General features: G+C 47.6%; 2 protein-coding genes across 2 annotated transcripts; one reads left to right on the top strand and one right to left on the bottom strand.

Annotated features, from left to right (window-relative positions):
* Positions 1-1,405: 1,405 nt before the first annotated feature.
* Ffar4 (free fatty acid receptor 4) lies at positions 1,406-20,826 on the bottom strand. The gene is made up of 3 exons (XM_051146408.1): positions 20,152-20,826; positions 9,675-9,803; positions 1,406-1,838 (listed from the first exon to the last, which is right to left on the bottom strand). The coding sequence occupies exons 1-3, from the start codon at positions 20,716-20,718 to the stop codon at positions 1,449-1,451; spliced, it is 1,086 nt and encodes a 361-aa protein (XP_051002365.1). The 5' UTR covers positions 20,719-20,826; the 3' UTR covers positions 1,406-1,448.
* Positions 7,619-8,041, top strand: LOC127190145 (mitochondrial import inner membrane translocase subunit TIM16-like). The gene has a single exon (XM_051147170.1). It carries the CDS (start codon positions 7,619-7,621, stop codon positions 8,039-8,041), a length of 423 nt encoding a protein of 140 aa, XP_051003127.1.
* Positions 20,827-22,246: the final 1,420 nt, after the last annotated feature.

Here is a 22,246-nt window from a genome sequence, read left to right as displayed (position 1 = left end):
CATTTTTATTCTTGCTTCTTCAAGTCTGTGCCTTACAGAGGAGCCAGAGTAAAAGTCCTCATTCTCAGGTCTCCCGTGCAAACCTCCAGTCTTGTCCACTGAACACTGAGTGAACTTCTTGTGCTGGCCTGCCAGGCCCTCCCTGATCGAGCCCTGGAGCGTCATTGGCATCCATTGATGGGCTCCAGGGGGGCACCCCTCTCTCCTAGCATCGAATACAAAGACGGCTCAGTCAGCAGTTTGCAGCTCCTGGACCACACAGCTCACCAGCCTCTCTCTTCCTGCAAAGGTCCTTCGTCTGGATCCACATGACTGCTTCTTTCTTTTTTATTTTTTTAGTTTTTCAAGACAGGGTTTCTCTATGTAGCCTTGGCTGTCCTGGACTTGCTTTGTAGACCAGGCTGGCCTTGAACTCACAGCGATCCGCCTGCCTCTGCCTCCGGAGTACTGGGATGAAAGGCGTGCACCACCACTGCCTGGCGACTGCTTCTTTCTTACCTTTTGCCTTTCGACTCAACTACTGCTTCTCCGTTGTTCCTGAACTCACCCCTACCCCATATAAATAACCATCACCCCACAGCACCCTGTCCTTCTGTGTCCATGGTGCTCAGTCACCCTCGGGTGCTACAGTAGTCATTGACTTCTGCTTAGCATCTGTGGTCCCCTGGCCCCCATGAAACGGTAAGCTCCCTGAGAACAGAACCAGGCCTGTCTGCTTTACCACTGGATTCCTAGCACCAAAAACATTGCAGAGCCACAGCAGGTGTTTCGAAGACCTCTGATGGGTAGAGTGATAGAGCATCCACTCTTGACCTCCTCCGACCTCCTCCGCCAGCATCAGGGTCCATCCTCCCCTCTTTGATTCTATGGTACTCCTTCTACTAACGTGGTCAAGTGGTCTGCAGTACTTTTGTTTTAATATACTGGGGATTTAACCTAGGGCCACACCCTTGATAGGCAAGCACTGTACTATTGAGCCATGTCCCCAGCCCATTTTTTTTTTTAACACACGAGGGGGGAAAGTCACTTTTAATTGCTCCTTGGAAATCCCTTAAGCAGTCTTGATATTAATGAACAAATGATCTCAAGGCTTTATGAGCCCAAGGTGGGGACCAAGGGTAGCCAATGAGCCTTTACAGGGAAATCCTCCCAGCCCTGAATCAGCTCCAAGGTTTGTTTCAGCAACCACAATGTGCAGCTCTATAAGTAGGAACAGTTATAAATAAAAATTTATTAACTCGATCATATTACAAACACTAAAAAAGTTCACAAAAGGAACCCATAGAAAGTTCTTGTAAGGAAAAATATTTTTATACTGAGCAATCATTTGCTGGCCTTGTAAATGTGTTGGAAGTCGGATTTTTTTTTTTTTAAACAGGGTGCACCAGTGAGCTTTCCAGGAAGTTATCTCCTTTATAGGCACACAGCGCTTCACCTGGCTCGACTAGTTAGCTGGAAATAACAGACAAGTCATTTCGTCTGACAGACGTGTCTGTAAAAATGGCTCCCTTCTCTGGGATAAAGAAGCAGCAAAAAATCTTCCTCCATTCGTTCCTGAACAGCGACATGTTGTACAGAATGGGGTTTAGGGCGGAGTTGGCGAACGTGAAGGCCACCACCCAGAAGAAAAGGGACGGCCAGATGACCAGGTCCTGCCGGAAGTTCTGGATCAAGATGAGGAGGATGGTGATGATGATCGGACTCCACATGATAAAGAAGGATACCATGAGCAGGAAGAGGGTGCGGAAGAGCCGGTAGTCCTGCTGGGACACGCGGATCTGGTGGCTCTCGGAGTACGCCAGGCTCAACGTGAGCCGCTTCCTTGATGCTTTGGTGATCTGTAGGAAACACAAAGAATCAGAGCTACAGTAGGGTGTGGCGGCTCATGCCTTTAATCCTTGCACTCCGGAGGCAGAAGCAGGAGGATCTCAGTGAGTTCAAGGCCAACCTGGTCTGTAGAGAGAGAGTTCCAGGACAGCCAAGGTTACACTGAGACCTCCGTCTGGGGAGGGCGAAGATGGGGGAGCGGGGGAGCTACAGGTCACAGAGAGCCAATGGGATGTGTTCTGACCTTGTCGGTGGTCCTTACTAACTTCCATTGCTGTGGCTGGCCCGGGCTCTGTCTCTCTGAGTCACACTGCCAGTTCTATATGGGGATGGGGGTGGGATGCAGGGCCTATTTTCCTAAGATCCCTGCATCTTGAGAAAGGAAGTAATTTTAAAGTCATTAGCATCATTCACAACGTGGGCAAGTTTAACTCATCAAAAATGGCTTAAAATGTTCTTCTTACAGTCCCTTTAAGCCCCCAATTAAAGAATAGACGCCTAACTATCACACAGGATTACATGATTGCTTCTCACTCAGTGGAGCATTTGGAGCCACCTGTTTGTGATAGAGCCGAGGACAGCAGGTGCCCAGTGAACCACCTGGAGCCCTCTCAAAGCTCCTGCCGACCAAGAACAGCAGGATGCGAGCAATCAGGACCGCTGAGCTTGCTTTCCTGTTGGCTCCCTGCCATGTGCTAGGCATTTATTTCATCAGTTGTCACCTTTAATCTCTACACATCCTCTGTGCATTCATACCACTGTTGTTCTTGCAAATTGATTCTCAGGAAGTGTAAGCTACTGGCTGAAAGTCGGGTTTTGTGTGTTTGTTTTTTTTTTTTTGTTTTCTGATACTAAATAGCTACCACCGCCACCTGTGAAAATTGAGCTCCATAGGGGTTCTCATACGGCTAAGAGGCCTCCTACCCACTCTGCTCCGCAGGTGGAGGTGGCTCAGCAGGCGGGTCCAGCTCTGTGGGGCCCAGGGCTCTTGCTGATGCCTGACAATGGCTGTAATAAACAAAGTGATTGACTCATAGCCAAATGCACCACAGATTTTTTTTTTTTCCCCTAACAGATGCTGCTGTTTCCTCCTCATTGCACAGTCCCCACGACTTGTCGAATCAGGAAGAAAATGAAACATTGCAATAAAACATGGGCCCTTTCTAGTTCCCCAGCCTGCTTTAGACTACCTGGCCAGTCAGCATCCAGCCAGGATTTCCAATGTCTCTGGCTTCTGTGGAATGAATGCTTCGTGTGCTCCTATGAAGAGTCCCATTACCTTCTGGGGATTAAGTCTCACCCTCAAATCAAGCCTCTAGGGGAAGTCTTGGGGTTCTCCCATCTCAGGAGCCTACCCCCACCTCCTCAGAGGTGCCTGTGCTCTTCTTCACCCTGGCAGATTGCCAATGGGGGGTGGGGCACAGTGGTGCTTATCAGAATGTGCTCCGTGACCACTGGGAACTTGGTAAAACACAAAAAGTCTCTGAACAAAAGTTCCTATAAAGAACTACGCCTGACACCAACCTTCTACAAGGCTGGCTAACCAACTGGAACGTCAGTGATCGTTGAGAGATTGGTGCCGCAGATCCAAAACCCAGTTATAATTTATCTTTGACCACTTTTAGGCCCGTTAATAGTTATTCCACACTGAACTCTGGTTCTGGCCTAACATCCTTGGGACCAGCAAATGCAACCATTCCTGATGTATTCACTCAACAGACCAGTAACTTCCACCAACCAAAGGCAAAGGATGTCATCAAACAACACCTGAGGTCTACAGCAGAGGGTTCCTTGCTTGGCTGTGACCCATCTACCTTATGTTCCTACCATCTTGTTTTATGACTCTTTTTTTCCATTGCTATAAAGAAAAACCTTCATGAATCAGTTACCATATTGGAACATGGACTTTGAAGGTAGCCTGAATCTGCATTTCTTGGGCATGGCCACTCACACTTGGCTCCAGAATAAATGATCTCTAATCCTCTGTGGGCTGAAAGTTGTGTTTTTTACGTGTCCAATTGGGCCCACGTTGAGACACGTAGACTCAGTGAGAGGACTGAGGGATCCTCACTTCTCTTGAACTGTCTAGGTGGCTTTTGCTCATGAGAGCATAAGAACTGTTAATCCTGGACAGCTGCTTGGTTTGGAGTTTCCCTCCCTAAACCTTTATAAAAGTCCATTTTACAAAACAGATCTTTGTGACTCATTGAAGGCCAGGAGGAGGGAGCCCTATTCCCACCCAGCACCCCTTTACCACACCAGCTGCATGCTGGTGAAGGGGATTCCCACTGACAGAAGTTGGGGCCCTGGGGAGCTTATCCTCCTTAGTGGGGCTGATTGGCTTAATCAGTAGTGTCCTGATTAAAACCTCAGATAAGAGGCCCCACCCTCCCAGAGGACCTCAAAGAGACGTGATTATAGGAGGAAAACAGGGGCTGGATAGTGTTGCATCAAGATCAAGGTGTGAAAGAAGCAGGGTAGCAAAGGACTGGAAATGCTTCCCCAGCCCCATGCAACAACAACACGTGTTCAAGAAAAGCCTGTCATATACACAGACAATATACAAGTGCTACATAAATTACCTATAACGGGATAGAAGACTAGAAGCCCATTGTTGGCTTTTCACATGGAAGCTTTCCCCCACAGCTCTTTAGGTCACTCTCATTCGCAGGAATGTCTTTCTCGTAACTATTTGTCCCTATTTCTATTATTAATCATGTGTCCCTGATGCCATTCTTTGTCCCAGAACACAAGAACCTGGAGCCTTCAGCAGGTGTCTCCAGGACTTGGGACCCAAATCTAAGCCTACAGCATGACCACAGTTGTCAGTGGTAAGAGGTGCGAACTAGGCCATGATAGACAGGGGGATTTCCATCTGCAGGCCATGGAGTCACTGGTTCGTTGAGTAAATATTTACACTGGGCTCTCTTAAAGAGGCTGGACACAAAAGCAAGAAGCAAGGAAGTCCTGCCCACACTGCACCCCAATGCCCTCTGTATGTGGCCAGTGGGAGGGAGAACAAGAAACACAGTTATAATAGCAGAGAACTCAGAGCATAATTGTTATTGTTGCTGGGTGAACTTGCAAACCTTATCCCAACCTGCCAGTCCTGACAGTCTGACCCAAGGCACTTAGGAACCACTGGGAAGTGATTCCCCTGGGGAAACAGTCAATAGGAAAAACATCACTGAAAATGTATGGTGTGTCTGAGTCACAAGGAAAGAGGAAGCAGAGAGGGCAGAGAGAGAGAGAGAGAGAGAGAGAGAGAGAGAGAGAGAGAGAGAAAATAGTCACTGCCCAGCACATGAAGTAGTAAGGGTGATCAGCGCAGGGGAAGAGGCAGGTGGATGCCCACTCTGAACCAGCAAAAACTGGAGCAGGGCCTCCTGCTGGGGCCTCTACGTAATATCAGCCCAGAGAGATGCTCTGTATGCAGAAGTGGGTTCTGTGATCAGAGTTAGCAATGCTACCTGGTTTATTCCTGTGCTGGGGATGCCTGAAGCATACTAACTAGGATAAGAAGGCTCTCAAGTCCCACAGCAGAGAATTCCATGCAGCTAGCTCAGCATTTCCTAAATTTGTTTGATGACTATTTCTACACCCATCATCCCATGGTGCTCTAGAGAGCTGCCTGAAAGATGCTGCCTTGCAGTGGAAGAATGGGGTAATATGAAAAGAGAGAACCTTTCAAGCCCACAAATGGAACCCAATTTAGAGGCAGCCGAGCAGGGGAGAGAAGGTAAGACTGGTGGGGAAGGGTGGGGTGCAAGCTCTGCCTCCAGTGAATGTGGCTAACTGAATACTGATGTTCGGTGCCATCTATAGTCTGGCAGAAAAGGCCTGGGCAGGAGGGCTGATTCAGTATGCCTGGTCTGTGCACCTTCTGTGGGAGGAGATGCTTAACTCTGAGGCCCTGCCCAACCACTTGACAGCTTCTGAGGCAACAGCCTGACAAACTCAGAGGTCCAAAGTGAGAATGAATGTCATGGTCCTCGTAGGAAAAAGTGAAACCATCAATTTCAGTGGTAATACAGAATATAATTTTCCAAAGTCTTTTATTTGTACTATTACTGGGTCTTTTGAGACACCATGTCTGTTCTTTCTGTGTTAATTAGACACAGGCATATTTAGTTTTGGTGGAAACTGAGGCCTGCCTTACTACAGTGGCTTGTCCAAGGTAACTTGGTGGGAAAGCTTTATCTTGAACCTGTCTCATTGCTCTTTGTCCAGAGACCGCCCATTGCCCAAGGTGAGAGGCCCTAAAAATCATTTCACTGTGATCCAAAGCTTGGGCCTCATTCATATGTGAGTGCAAATTGAGCACCCATGGGCCGGCTCTGGGCATGCAGGGCAGCAGCGAACAAAACAGACTCCGCTCTCACGGAGCCTGCAGGCCCTAGGCAGTGGAAATAAGGACAAGAGGATGCAAAGTGTTTTGAGCAGCCTATTAATGAGGGATAGCCAAGTGACAGGAGTGCTTCCAGGAAGAAGTCTGCGTTAGTGAGAAGTGGTCCACACAGCAAACCAGAGAAGAGAGATCCTGGAGAGGAAACGGCAGGTGTCATAGCCCTGAGGCAGCAGTGTGAGAGGGACAGTCTCCAGCCCACCTGGACATGATACAGGAGGGAATTCGGGGCACATGCCAAAGCTGCACAAGACTTTATACATGGAGCTTCAGATCTGGTTCATGAGTAAGGAAGCGATGGGGTCTAAATTTCCTCTGTGACCTAGTACGCAGGTAGCTTCTCACAGCTGCAAGCCATGCGGATCTTCTGTTGCAGGTGGAAGCTGTTGCAGAGGTCTGTGGTGTGTGTGTGGGGGGGGGGGGATGTGCAAGGCTGGCTGTGAGTGTAGACTCAGCTGTGAGGAGAACAAGGTGCACTGTTGGCCAGAGGAGGGAGAGATAGGCAGGCTCTTCCTTCTTCCTGATGCCCAAGGCATTTTCTGATTTTCCCTGCAGGGAAGGCCCGCATTGAGACTGAGAATGGGCTGGGTGAGCAAACACATTCCCCACAGTAGGGTGTGTCACACGTGGAAAGGGAGCATGCCAGAGCCCTCTTAACCTCTTTGGGTCTCAGGAGTGGATGCGAACAAGGGGTGCTCAGATACTGGCCCCTCTCCCAGCCAGTCTGCCCCAGCCATGATTTCTTCTTCTTCTTCCTTCTTCTCCTCTTCCTCCTCCTCCTCCTCCTCCTCCTCTTCCTCTTCCTCCTCCCCCCCTCCTCCTCTTCCTCCTCCTTTTCCTCCTTCTCCTCTTCCTCCTTCTCCTCTTCCTCCTCCCCATCCTCTCCCTCCACCTCCTTCTTTTTGGTATTTCAAAACAGGGTTTTTCTGTATGATAGCCCTGGCTGTCCTGGAACCCTCTTTGTAGACCAGACTGCCCTCAAACTCACAGCCACCACCACACCCAGTTCTTCTTGTTCCAACCCTTGACCTGCTGTTTAACCTCTGGGAAACCTCAGTGCTACCATTTTCTAGCATTCTCAGAAGAACAGCCCAGCTCAGCAAACAGCATCTGCCGTATTTACTCAGTGCTGACTGTGACCAGGTAGGCAATTCTTACATATTTGCCCTATGCGACTTCACACTGGAAGTTAAGGTTGCCTTTTGTAGATGATGGGACTGGGACCCAGAGACAGCAAGCAGCAGGCCCAAGCCACACAACAACATAAATTGGCAGTCAAGACTCAAAAATTGGTAATTTTAAAAGGATCTTCCAAGCCTCATGTCTGTTCCCATGGTTCTTTGCTCTCCACCACGCCCTTCACATTTATGCAATGGAGCGGCCACCATGGACAAGTATCTGGCCCAGATCATTGTGATGGGTGTACAGGTGGTGGGCAGGGCCTCTTCCCGGGCCCTGAGGCAGGAGTTTGCAGCAAGCCAGGCAGCCGCTAATGCTCGAGGTCGTTCTGGGCACCAGTCTGCAGCTGCATCCAATCTCTCTGGCCTCAGGCTCCAGGAAGCCCAGCAAATTCTCAACATCTCCAAGCTGAGCCCTGAGGAGGTCCAGAAGAATTATGAACACCTATTTAAGGTGAATAATAAGTCCGTGTGTGGTTCCTTCTACCTGCAGTCAAAGGTTGTCCATGCAAAAGAACGTCTAGATGAGGAGCTCCGAATACAAGCCCAGGAAGACAGAGAGAAAGGGCAGCTGCCCAAAAATGTGACTGCTGGGCTCTCCCCACCCCACCCACTGCCTCATAATTTATAGCCTGGTAATAAATGTCTCTCCCATGTCAAAAAAAATTATTATATTTTCTCTGTCCTTTCTCTTCTTCCATTTTGGTTTTATGACACTAGTTAATTCTTTTATCACATTAAAATATGCAATGCCAGCCCATTGCGAGCACTTCTCAAGGGCTTCACACCTTGGAATTTGCCTCACATATTAGAGTAAGCCCAAGCTTAGATCCCTTTAGAGATGGAGAGCCATCTGGGTAGAGCCATCTGGGGATGAATCTGGGTAGAGAGTTAAACACTGTCTCCCACAGAACCGGGGACAAAAGCTTTAGGTGAGGTTGGCCTGGTATGGGTTCTGCTTTATAAGAGAGCTACAGACTGCAGCTATAAGATCATAAAAGTGATGAGAAGGTGAGCACCTAATAAACACACATGTTTATCATGACCTGCATATAAGACTCTGTAAAACCACAAAGCAGACGTTGGATACCACCAAGAGGGCTCAAGAGCTTTGAGGTAAGCCTTACAAGCGGGCATAAATATACATGCTTGTGTTTGCTGGGTGGTACCTTCCATGCCTTTAGAGGCAGGAAGCAGAGGCCAGCCCATCTTTATATGTCTGTGTATATATGTTTACTTTTCTAAAAGACTTCGTTGACTTCCTGTGCCACACTCACTTGAAGTGGATATCCCCAAGGAGAAGGTCACTGACCCATAGGGACAGGAAAGGTTTCTGGCCAAAGTTCTATCCTCCATCCATGAGCCACTTTATGATTATGTTCAATTTGTGAGCAGGATACGTAAGCTGGGTGTGATTTTATATTAGTCTATGATACTTCCATAAAAAAAATAAAACCTTATGAAGGGGACATTGTCGATCACTGCTGTGTTTGTGAGAAAACACTGGATACAAGTCCAAAGTCCATAAAATGATTATATCATGCCGATATGACAAAAGCTGTGCAGCCCTTAGCCAGGAACAAGATAAGATGCCGGAACTGACACAGTGTTAAGTGGGGAAAAAAAGTTACCAAAAATCATCATCTCATATATGAAAAGTGAACAGTGTCAGCAGCCATCTGACCATTTGAACCTACAACTTTGTAGGTTCATCAAATGCACACAAGTGCACGTGATGCTATAATACTGCGGAGACACAGTTAGTTGGGTCATGGAGGTTGGGAAGAGACTAGATTTTCCATGCCTGTGTTACACAGTTCTTTGCCTGTTTTCAACTCAATGTTTTTATAACCTGGTACTATTTTAATGAGGAACATAAAAGATTCACAAAAATATAACTGATTAAGAAAACAAAAGCTAGCTGGGTGTGGTGGCACACACCTGTAATCCCAGCACTGAGGGAGACAGAGGTAGGTGGATCTCTGTGAACTGGAGGCCAGCCTGGTCTACAAAGAGAGTCCAGGACACTAAGCAGAGAAACCCTGTCAAAAAAAACAAAAAACCCTGAAAGAAAGAAAACAAAAGCCAAAATAAATGCATAAGCCCTCACCCCTCATTGTTACAGGGGCCAGCAGAGGATTTGCACAGTGAATCAGGATTGTGTTATTAGAACCTCCAAGGCATCCTCTAACCCAGAAGTTCTAAGATTTTCCTGGAAATGCACATATGGAGTGACGTTTGGAGCAACACCAAAACAAACATACCTGCAAAATTTTGGAGTAACTGATCACAATGACCAGTCCTGGCACGAGGAAGTTGAAAGTCACAAAGAACACATCCCACGAGATTTCTCCTATGCGGTTGGGCCAATCCAATGTGCAAATGGAAATTTCCTGGTTATGAAAGGGAAAACAACATCACTTGAATTCTGGCTTCTTCCTTAGCTTTTAGCCTAGTCCTAATGTGAGGGCTGTAGCACACTATTACACTATGTATGACAGGGAGTCCTAGGATCTATTCCTCCTTTTCCCTTGACATTGCCTGTTACCCAGGGGCCTAATGTTACCGCGGTTATACTTCTCATTCTCCAGGAAGACACTGAACCTCCGAGTCATAGGCAGGTAAGAGCTGGAGGCATTCCCAGGATTGGTCTTTCCACTTCTTTAGGCTGGCATGCAAAGAGTGCCTGAGCCCTTCTCTTACAAGCCTTGTGTTCTGAAAGGGAGAAACTTGACCCCAGAAAGGTCATATGGACTGGAAGGAACAGGATTGAGGGTCCAGTACAGTTGCACTTTTCTGACACAACAGGGGCTGGGATAAGATATTGCTTTCTTAGGGGTGTTCAATTGCCTAAGTGTGTTAAAGCCAGGCACGCACATGAAGTTCAGCTCCTCTGCAGACCAAGGCAAGAAAATGTCAAGAAGCAAGGAGTTTGAGACAAGCCCGGACAACATAATGAGAGCCTGTCTCAGGGAATGAAGGAATGAATGGACACAAAAGGGGGCCTGAAGAGATGGTGCAGTGGTTAAGAGCACCCACATGGCAACTCCCAACTGTCATTAACTCCACTTCCAGGAGATTCCCTCTTCTGGTCTCTACATACAGCGCACATGTATGTGGTGCACAGACAGACATGTAGGCAAAACACTCATATGCACATAAAATAAAAATAAATAAATCTTTAAAAATCAGAAACATGAAACTCCCAAACAATAATAACACATACACACATACATACACACACACACACACACACACACACACACACACACACACACACACACACACACACTGTGTCAGTCTGCCTCAAAGAATAGGCCACCCTTATTCAAGAAAGTGTATGGTGCTCAGACTTGGGAGCCTTGACCTTGTGTGCCTCCTCGCTGGAATAGGATAGAGCCCGAGAGCAAACAGCTGGAATGTGCAAAGGAGGCATGGAGGGTCTCAATTGTGCCGCTATCACTGTGCGGTGATGAACTCAAAAGTTTGATGGTAACTGCGAAGCCCAGGTGTGAGGGGCCTGTAGAACAGGAAGGATTCTGTTACTGCAACAAGTCCTTCCATTGAGTAAATATGTCAGTAGAAACAGAGTGTGATATGAATGTATCTTCCCACACCTGAACTTCCTCTGCCTACTTGATGATAAAAACAAAGCTGTTTAGGACACGATTTACCCCCAAACCTTTCTGAACATCAGAACACATGTTTAAGAGCATGTGCAATGTAAAAAGTCATATCATTGACTTTTGACAGACTGTGCATCTGAGCCATTGCCATTCTCTCGTTAATTTGATGACTAATTATTGAATACTACATGCACTAGGGGGAAACAACTTTTAACATTTGCCAACGTGAGTCATAATTGAGCGAACTTAAAATGTCAAATATTCACTAAGTTTCATACCCAGTATTAGTAGAACGCAGCAGCATTTCATAGCTATTGGACATTTAATGTGCACAGAGAACTGCTTCCTACATTGCAGCATCTACACTTACAATAGCATTATTGAAACTCACATTATTAGCTTTCTCAGTTCACAGAAGAGGAAACTAAAGCTAGAAACGTCCTTCAGACACAGCAGTCTAAAACACTAAAGGTTAACTGTTTTCACTGGCAACATTTTGCCCCAAATAGTATGTAGTTAAAGAAATGTCAAGAGAGCTACCAAGAAAACTTTCCAGGGCAAAAAAATGTAAGGTAGAATGTTTTAACCATGCCAGGTACCATGTGCCCATCATCTCAGCCTTTGCAAGCCTGGGGCATGACATCTGCCATCCTTGACTATATAGTGAGACTATCTCATAACAAGAAAATAAAATGTTTTAATCATATCTGTACATTGAAAAGGGAGGTGAGGATGTTGCTTCCTCTCCTGGCTTTGTCAAATGGGTTACAAGTGGGTTTGACATCCTAAACCAGCTCCTCTGCCCCCACCATCCGCAGTTAGTGAGAGAAGCCTTGTTAAATTGCTCCTTGTTTTTGGTGAATGGCAAGAGACTTGTATCTGTCAAGGATCTTGAGTACTGGCAGCTGAATTACTGCTGTTTCCAGATCAATGCATGCAGCCTCCAGTTTGTACTCAGAGCTCTGCCCATCGCAGAACGCTCACCCAACATACTGGAGACCACAGGTATGGACAGGTCTGCTGAAACCCCAGTTGGGAAAAAGGAGTTCTAACCCTAAATGGGGTTTGGTTTCAAATTCCTATATTTGAGAAAGAAAAAGGTATCAAACATGACCTCAGAACTAGTTTTTAGAGCTCCTGAGATCCCCCCCCCGCCCCAAAAGCTTCCTCCTGTGCATGGGCCAATCTCTCCTGGTTTTATGAGGTTTTATAAGAAAATGCATATGGTAGACGAAGGCATTTTTCCTACCCGAGGGGCAAAAAAGCAGGTTCCGAAGCCACACACCTGTGTGGAGGTTACCAGAACCAAGTGGAACTGTGTGTGTGTGTCGGTTCTAATATAAACAAGCAAATGAGTAAATACAGCAGCCCAGAAGATAATGATAGTAAAAGTGCTACCAGCAGCACAGCTAGGATGGAGAGTCTTGGTTGTCTACTTAGCTGAGAAGGGCTAAGGAGATTAGGAAGGAATAGCATCTCTCTCTGGGTAAAGCTGGGAGAGGATTTCCAGAGAGGATTAAGTAGGGGAGAAAGACACCCTCCCATAGGCTGGAGGCCAGGACAGAATAGGAGGGAAAGAGTCCTTTACACGACCTTTGTTTTGCCTTTTATAATGCCCCCCCCCCCCCCCGCCTTGACTCAGTTACCTAAGTGGTTTTCATCAATTCTGTTGGCTTATCTGATCTCCCTCCCTCACTCCCTCTTTCCCTTCCTTCTCCTTCCCTCAATTCTACCATACCCCTCTCTCCCTTTCTCCCTCCATCCTTCATTCATTAATTCAGGGTCTCATGTAGCCCAGCATGACCTCAAATTTGCTAGACAGGAAGAATGACCTTGAACTTCTGATTGATTCTCCTACCTGTGTACCGGGGGCTGGGATTACAGATGTGTGCCACCACACCTGGTTTAGGCAGTGCTAGGAATTGAACATAGGGTGTCATGCATGCCAGGCAAGTGCTCTACCAACTAAGCCACGTATCCAGCCCTGGGACTTTCTCCTTCTTATCAATGTTTTTTATCTTACAAAGGAATGGATTTTGATCTGAATTTTTATCCATATTATTACTAGATTTCACTCTCATTCATTTCCTCAGTGCCTTCCTCATCACCATCTTTTTACTGATCCTTTTCTTTCCTTGCAAATATGACATATATTTCCTCCCCTTCTGCTTTTATGACATTTATATTCCATCACCCTCGGTTGTTCTCCTTCCCTCTTCCTTTAGTTACCTAAATCTTCTAAATGTTGCTATGCATCTTTTTTTTTTTTTTTAATTAGAGGAAAAGAGAACTTATTTTTAAAAAGTGGCTATCAAATATCAGCTCACCATCAGAGTTGAGTAAACGTGACCAGCAGAAACAATACACTTTCCCAGGGAAGTTCCCAAACTCTACTCAGAAAAGTACCCATTGCCTTCTGATTTATGGCTCTCATTACAGACAAAGTAAAGGAGGAACTGTTCACAGTACCTTCCAAGCCAATGGTCAGTAGACATGGCCTAAGTGATGGATTTATATATTCTTTTGAAGGCATTAGATAGCATCAGCGACTAAGTACAATGTGTATGCTTACTTAAAACAACAGCTGGACCTGTGAGACAGTTCAGTGGGTAAAGGCATTTGCTGCCAAGCCTGACTTACCGAATCTGGTCCCTCGGACCCACATGGGGAGAGGAGAGAACTAGCTTTTGTAATTTATCCTCTGACCTCCACATATATGCTGTGGCTAATGCACACACAGAGTAGATAAATTCACATTTTTAAGCATAATTATTAAAACAGTGACAAAAAAGCATTGTGCCATCACAGGAGACCTGAGTTGGTGATCTAACATGATTTCTATGGAAACTCTATCTGACAAGTCACTTGATTTTAGTCTTCTCTCACAGGCTGTGATTTAGAGAGGAAGCTGGCAATGCCCGACATTAGAGAGGGAGCACTTTTTCTGTACATTTGAAATATTTTCTGGTTTTCTTTCTTCTTTCTTTCTTTTTTAGTTTTTTCGAGATAGGGTCTCTCTGTGTTAGCCTTGGCTGTTCTGGACTTGCTTTATAGACCAGGCTGGCCTCGAACTCACAGCGATCCGCCTGCCTCTGCCTCGAGAGTGCTGTGATTAAAGGCATGTGCCACCACGCCTGACCCCTGGTTTTCTAAAAGAAAATTGGAAACCAAAACTGCTAGACCTGACTGGTTACTGCAGTCTGAAAGTGGAGCTGGCAATATCAACAACGTTACTGTTCATTCGTCACCAGGCAGAGCGTCCTCACACACACAGTCTGATGAGCAAGGGTCTGGCTCTGCCTTAGGAAGGTCAGGTGCTTACAGGGGCCAAAAGTGAGGCCAGAAACGGTGCTTCTGCAGGAGTTGTTCCAGTCATGCCTGGGAGGGAATGGGGGGTGGACCAGGTCAGGGTGGTGGAACGGGTCAGGATGAAGATGGAGGCTAAGCATAACGGAGAGTTAAGTGTAGTGGCAATCTCCCAGTCAGTGTTCTGCCTCTTCCAATCACCACCTCTTCCTGGAGGGTTCATCCACTTCCATGGCTTTGTTTGGTTTGGCTTGGCTTTCAGCTCTAGGGACTAAGCCTAGGCCCTCACACGTGTTCAGCATGCTCCACCACTGAGCTACAGCCTTAGCCCCCCATGGTTTTTGCTTTGAGGGTTTTGGTTTGGTTTTGGCAGATGATCCACTCCAGTCTTCTGCCCAGTGTTCTCACTCCCAGAGGACACTCATGCAAGAGGTTTCACAGACCTGGACAGTTTTGACCACCCCAACCGACAAATGGCTCTACTTTCTGCATTACGGCATCAGGACAGGAAGCAGTCATACTCTGGCTTCCAGAACCTTCATGCCTCCTGCTTCCCACCAGCCACAAGGAAACTACCCCAGTGTGCTCCTTCCCATTCTCACTGGCCTCCTCTCCCAGGTGCCCATCTTACTTTCACCAGGCCATCCTGGGCATCCGAAAAGGAATCTCTGACTCTCCTGCTACCCTTTTCCATGCATCCACATCCTCCTCTGCCCACTGCTACCCAGAAGAGCCCTTTTCACAGCCTTCGGAACTTGTGCAGTAGGGACCCACCACAGCATGTTGCAATGGGCAAGATTGGGGCACACGATGCCTGGCACACATTAGATACTCGGTGCAAAACGGCACAATGAAAGCTCTCCCAAAACTCTTTGTGGATGGGCACACCTGTCTACAGGCTCCAGCCCAATGCCAACCCTTCTCCACTTCAGGGATTTATTTAAATGCTGTCTGAGTCTAGCTCTTTGCATCGAAGTTTCTCTAATGATTAGCCCTACATCACTCCAGGGAACGCCTAAGCAAACTGTCTTCCCTGTCTCAGGGAAAGGACAGAGGGCCAAAATGGAAGGCCTCAGGACAGTTTTAAGGAATGAGGGGGCTGGAGAGATGGCTCAGAGGTTAAGAGCACTGTCTGCTCTTCCAGAGGTCCTGAGTTTGATTCCCAGCAGCCACATGGTGGCTCACAACCATCTGTAATGAGATCCAGTGCCTTCTAGTGGCAGGAAGGTGCACATGTGGGCAGAACACTGTATAAATAATAAATACATCTTTAAAAAAAAAAAAAAAGGAATGAGGAACTGGATATCTGCTCTTTTATCAACTTTTATTTGTTTTTTTTGTTTGCTTGCTTATTTATTATTTATTATTGGGACAGAGTCTTATGTGGTTCAGGCTGGCCTCTAACTTATTGTAGACCCAAGGATGACCTTGAACTTCCAAACCTTTTACATCTACCTCGGATCATGCAGAATTGTAGGTGTGGATCAGGGTGGCTGGTTCAGGCACTGCTAGGAATGAAACCAGGCCTTTGTGTATGCTAAGCAAGCACTCCACCAACAGAGCTACACTCCCCAGCCCTCAACTTATTTCTTGAGACAGAATCTCACAGAATTTCCCAGACTGACCATGACTTCATGATCCTCCTGCCTCAGCTCAAGTGCTAGGACCGCAGGAACATGCAACACAGACTTTCAAAAGGTCAAAATTCTCTAATATTTGTTAACAGAGACAAGTTACCATGCCCATCTTCTCAGACAATCCACTCTCCATGGAGAGACAGGATAACTTACTGACCTTGCGTTATAACAGGGAAGGGCAGAGCAAAGGGTCCACAGGCCTCTAAGACTCATGAATGCAGGGGCTCTGGCAGCCAGAGGGATCCGAGCCAGAGTACATTCTGGAAGTATTCTCTGCCTGACTGTGGTTATTTCTTCTTTCAGAAAAATAATAACAGGAACCCCTCCTTGTGGGGTTCCTAGACCACAGACCAGACTGGCCTACAGACTCAGGCAGCATCTGGGCCTATGTGTGTTTGTGTGGCTTGTGGTGGGGTGGATGGAGAAGGGTGCTCAGCAAATGTTTGTGGAATGAATGGACAGCACATTCTAGCCAAAGTGGACAGTCTTCCCCACCCATGAGTGTGGGTCACCACCGGGCCAGGGCCACAGCACACATAGGCAGGCTGCGCTGACCTGGGACAGAAAGTAGTGTTGCTAAGAAGCATCCGCCCTCTTGAAATGGCAGCCGGTTGTGTTACAGCTGTTTTGAAGGATGTTTAAATGTTGGTGCCTATGATAAGGAAATTAACAATAGCTGCTGATTCTTGAGCACTTAACTATCAGACACAAGTCCCCATGGCAATCTCAGGTAGTGCCCACACTTCAAACAAGGAGAGCACTGTGGGAGGAAGTGGGAAGGCTTGCCCTCGGTGCAGCAGGAACTACTCCAGAGTGCGAGGCCCCAAAGCTCACAGTCAAATACCAAACAGGTTAGAATCGTTAGCATGACTACCAGCTTCCCTGCGTGGCACCGTATCCAGAGCCTACATGGATGGAGGTTTTGAAGGGTCTGGGTTCTAAGGGAATGGGGGAGGAGAGCACTGTGCTCTCTCAGTGAGTGCCAAGGGAATAAGTCTTCATTAAAAACTTCCCTTTGCGGCATCCCACTGGGAAAGACAAACAAGGGCCAGAAGCAGGAAGCTGTTAGTCTGAGGCCTGGAAAGGGAGACATTTGCTATTTGTATTTATTTGCTTATTTATTCATATATTTATTTAGAGACATCACTCTATTTAGGACACAGCTCTGTAGCCCAGGCAACCTCAAACTTATAGCGATCCTCCTGCCTCAGCCTCCTGAGTGCTGTGATTAGAGACGTGAGGGGCCACAACGGGCTCTGCTAATTTGAAATGTGAAACTCAGTCTAGACCAGATCCTTCTCTGCCATTTTCTTTCTTAAGTGGCTAAACCCTGTCACCTTCCTTATCCTCCCCCGTCCCCTCCAAGTCTTCTAACTTATTTCTTCAACTGCTCGGTTTATAAAATGGAGTCCTTCCCACAAATCCAGGCCACTGCCTTTGAGGAACTGGGGAACTTCGCTGCATTGGGATTCTACACCATGAATACAGAAACTGTGGAATGCACAGCCCTCTTATTCTTCAGGAGGACATATTCTAGAATCCCCTAGAAGATAATGGAAAGCCACAGATGCACTGACCCCTATATGCACTGTTTGTTTTTCTATTCATACACCCTTAGGCTAAATTTAAAGTTTGAATTAGGAACAGTAGGATATTAATAAAAAATTAATTAGAAATTATAACCATAGACTGAAATTAAAGTTATACAAAACAGGATTTTCCCCCTGGAATTTCCAATTAATACTTTCTGACCTCACTTGTCCTTAGGTAACTGAAGCCACAGTAGCTAACATAGTAGAAAGTAATGCCCCAATGAAGAGGCAACTACTGAATTATAGAAGAGAGAGGATAGCTAGTCAGGTTTGATGCCTCAGGCTTTTAATCCTAGCACTCTGGAGGCAGAGGCAGGTGGATCTCTGTGAGTTTGAGGCCAGCCTGCTCTACATAGAGAGTTCCAGGACAGCCAGAGCTACATACAGAGACCCTAGAACAGAGAACAGAGGGAGTATAGGGGAAGAGAATAAAGGCAGGGAGAGAAAGGGGGGAGGGAGAGAGAGATTAGGAGAGGGAGAGTGGCAGACAGGAAGGGGAGGTGCCCAGAGGACACTGTCCCTCTTTTTTCCACTACAAGTTTCCCATCCCAACCCTACAAACTTCAATAACTAAAGCTTCTGTCACCTGACCCCTAAAGCAATGTCATCCCACACTGCCCCAGTGGCTTTGTCCAAATGCCACCCCAAAGTCCCTTGAAAGCAAGCAGATGCTTTTTCTTTTCTTTTCTTTTTTTTTTTTTTTTTTTTTTTTGTTTCTGTTTTGTTTTTTGGGGGCAGGTTTCTCTGTATAGCCTTGGCCGTCCTGGACTCGCTTTTGTAGACCAGGCTGGCCTCGAACTCACAGCAATCCGCCTGCCTCTGCCTCCCAAGTGCTGGGATTAAAGGTGTGCACCACCACTGCCTGGCAGATGCTTTTTCATTAAAACAAGAGGCATCCAACCATGGTCTTCCCAGAACTACCTGCAGCAAAATTCTGGAAGGGCTGTAGAGGGTTCTAGTGACACATTCCCTCCCAGGGCATGAGCAATGTGTGGACAACTCAAGCAAGGACTTCCTTGCTCAAGCCGCAGTGACCACACTGGCCCACAGTTTCAGCCTGTGGTTTGACTGGGAAGAGACAAGATCTTTTTTTCCTCTTTAGTGTAATTAGTCAGCTAAATAGGATTGTACTTGAATAGGTTTTAAAGGGGACAATACATATGGAAATTTAAGATATCCTATTTGGTCTTAGTTCTTGGACTTGAAATCTTTCTGTGTTGAGAACAAGAAATCCTTTGAGTTCTATGAAAAATACAGCAATATTGTCATAACCCAGTGGAAAGATCAACTTAAACAAATAACTGAGGGCGAGGCCTCCTTCGTATTGAGATGTCCAACATTTTGAGACTGTGACACAACACTGTCATCTGTTGGGCCATATTCATAGCTATCCACGTAGTATCCACATGTGGCCAACTGGCTCCATGTTTGACATGCCTGTGACCCAGCTGATCCCTTTGGTGTGGACGTAGCTCTGAGCTTTCACTTATTCCAGAAGCATCTATGTAGCCTGTCCTGATCCTCAGGAGTATCTGGGCTAAGGGCAAGCCTGGAATGAGATAGTAATCTTGGTCCCTTCCTGGCCAGCAGCTCAGCTAACCCTGGATCTATCTCCTGTACCTACCCAGGAAGACATGGCCACAAGCTTACATACATATTCTTTAATGAGATGCCACAGGTTCATTAGCCATTCAAAGTCAGTGTCAAATAAACATTCCCCTCTATGCCTTGGGGGTTTTATTTTTATTTTGGTTTTTCTGTGTAGCCTTGGTTATCCTGGACTCACTTTGTAGACCAGGCTAGCCTCGAACTCCCAGCGATCCTCCTGCCTCTGCCTCCCGAGTGCTGGGATTAAAGGCCTGCGTCACCACCGCCCGGCTGATTTTTTTTTTTTTTTTTTTTTAAGATACCATTTGCTCAGGATGTAGCCTTCATCCACTGCCCCCACCCCCAATAAAAATAAATTATATGTCTGTGGACACTGATGCCCCTGGAAGCCCTCCTTTGTATTCCAGGGTTGAGAGGGGTCACAACACAACCAATATTTCTGGTCAGAGTATATTTAACTGGAGCAGGAGCCCTTCCCCTAGGCGACATCCTAACACTGCCGGGCTTCTCATTGGGACTGCACTTCTAAATAGAAGCCCAGCTCTAAGGGAGATGCTGGGCGCCCCAGCTTCCTCCTCTGTAAAATACATGTGTATTCACGTGATCGTAACAGTAGCGTGGCATCTGGAGGGAAAGCACAGACTCTTTAAGGACCTCGCACCCTGTGTCCCACCTGGCTGTAAGCTCCAGTAGCTTAATTAGTATCCTAACTGTCGCTGCATTTTTGCAAAACTCAGGGAGAGTCCCCTTAACAACATTTGGGAGGACTTACCCACTTGGCACTGTGGGGAAACTGACGAAATTAAACTTTAGAGTACTGGGCAGTGGGTCTGCCAAAAAGGATTCTATTCCGCCAACGATCTATATTGTTACTAATCACCACTATCCCCAGCTCACTGGTTCAGTTAGATCCCCGCCTCCCACCCCCAGCCTACCAGGACACCAGTTGCGTTGCAAGCAGCCAGCGCTCACCTGGTCCCCACCGGGAAGGCGCTGCGGGACCACCCGGAACAGGATGCAGAGGGGCAGGGCGGTGAGGGCAGAGTAACCCCAGATGAAAGCCAGCAGCGCGGCCTGGGTCCGTCGCCCTGGGCCGCTCAAGCCGCGCTGCAGGCGCACGATGCACACCATGCGCTCCAGGCTGACCGCGGCCAGCGTGAGGATCGTGACGCTGCCGCTCATGGTCATCACGTAGAAGAGCAGGTGGCAGACGACAGGGCCCAGCAGCCAGGCCTCCGTCCAGCGTACGACGAGCACGAGTGGGATGGCGCTGGTAAAGAGCAAGTCCGCGCAGAAGAGGTTGAGCACCAAGCTAGCTGTCGCCCCGCGGCGCCGACGGCGTGCCACGAGCACCAAGGCACAAGCGTTGCCCAGCAGTGACACCACAAAGATAAGCCCCAACACGGTGGTCTCCACGACGCTCAGTACCAGCCTGTGGTCACCCTTCACATCCGAGAAGAAAGGGAAGTGGGTGCGATTGACTTGGTCCAGGGTGCGCGAGGGGCCAGGGCCCGTTGTCTGTGCGCACTCAGGTGACATGCCGGGCGCCCGGCCGCCCGTCTGCCGCTGTCTGCAAGAGCGCTCATCTGCGAGGTTACTGAGTGCCAAGGCGGGGAAAGAGGGAGGGAGGCGGTTGCGACACCTCCCCTCGGCCCCCCCCCCCCCCCCGCCTGAGTTGCCCGGGCACTGGGCGTAGGAGCTGAGTCCAGGACGCACCGGAACGAGGAAGTGCCTGGCAACGCTGGTCTGAACAACGTGGGTGGGGATGTGGCCACCAAGGCAGAGGCTTCAGACCCCTGGCCAGTCTGAGAGCTCATAAGCCAGAAAACTATATAGCCCCTTCCCCTTACAGCCTTCTTTATCTTCCATGGACACTGGTTATTGGAAACCCTTTATCCATCTATTTAGCTAACCTTGATTGAAGAGAGTCAGAGTTGAACTTTAGAAAAGGTGTGGACCTCTGCAGTTCAGACTGCACCAAAGAAACCCCATCAGCAGGAAGTTGATCCCAAAGCAAGCAACTTATAATGGTGCTGTATTTATTTGACTTTGGGGTGAGTTAAGCCCCTTTTATACCAGTTTATTTGTTTTCACTTGTAAAATAGAAAAATTTATTTTGCCTGAGAATTTGGTTCATTGGGTAGGGCATATACCTAGTATGTGTGTGAGCCCTGGGTTTGATACCCAGCATCAAACTACAGAGAGGGGTAAGAGGGGAGGAGGAGGAGGAGGAGGAGGAGGAGGAGGAGGAGGAGGAGGAGGAGGAGGAGGAGAAGGAGGCAGCAGCAGCCAGGTGCACAGTCAAGCTGCGAATGTAATTCAAGCTCCCAGTATGAGGAGCACTGGGCAGTCTGATTCTGTTAGAGGAGGAAACTGAGCCTCAGTCACCTTGGCTGGCTAATAAAAGTTCCTGGTCCCCAGCTTCCCTCCTTGCCATCATCACCCACCTGCCACTGCTGCTTTCTAGTTTCCTTTTTTAGAAAATGAGGTCATTAGAGAGCTAAAAGCGTGTTTGGGGCTTGAGAGCTAGAGAGCACTTCTCTAAACACTCCAACCACCTATGACCTCAGGCCCTTTGCCACCCTCAGACCTCTCCTTCTGCCCACTGTGCCCGGCGGTTGTCTCGGTGTGTTTATGGAGTGTGCTGTGTGTCAGTTTGACGTGGTGTCTGGCAATGCATGCATTTGTGCCTCAGCTTGTCACCCACACACGAGTCCAGGTACACAATGTGACTTCTAAGGCGAGCTGCAGATCCTGTGTCGGCTGGGAGAGACAGGCGCAGCTTGAGTTTTGACTAGCTTCAAGTTGGAAAGTGGTTTTGGACACTGCTGAAGAAGACAAAAAGATTGAAATAAAGGAGCCTCAAAGATGGGATTTTGGAAACTGTCTGATTGCCGGGAAGAGATACCAGTTTTTCTGGTGCCCCAGATTTGACCACATCTCCGTGGTGGGGAGGCTTGGTGGCACTCAGAGAAAGAATAAGCAATATACCAAGATGATATTTATAGTGGGGGAGGAGGTCCCCCTCGGTCACAGACATAGGGGAGGAGAATAGGGTGAAAGGGGG

The sequence above is a fragment of the Acomys russatus genome, chromosome 5 (assembly GCF_903995435.1).
Source record: "Acomys russatus chromosome 5, mAcoRus1.1, whole genome shotgun sequence".
In the NCBI taxonomy this organism is placed as follows: domain Eukaryota; kingdom Metazoa; phylum Chordata; class Mammalia; order Rodentia; family Muridae; genus Acomys; species Acomys russatus.
Note: the sequence above shows the minus strand (reverse complement) of the source record. Positions and strands in the feature narration are given on the sequence as shown.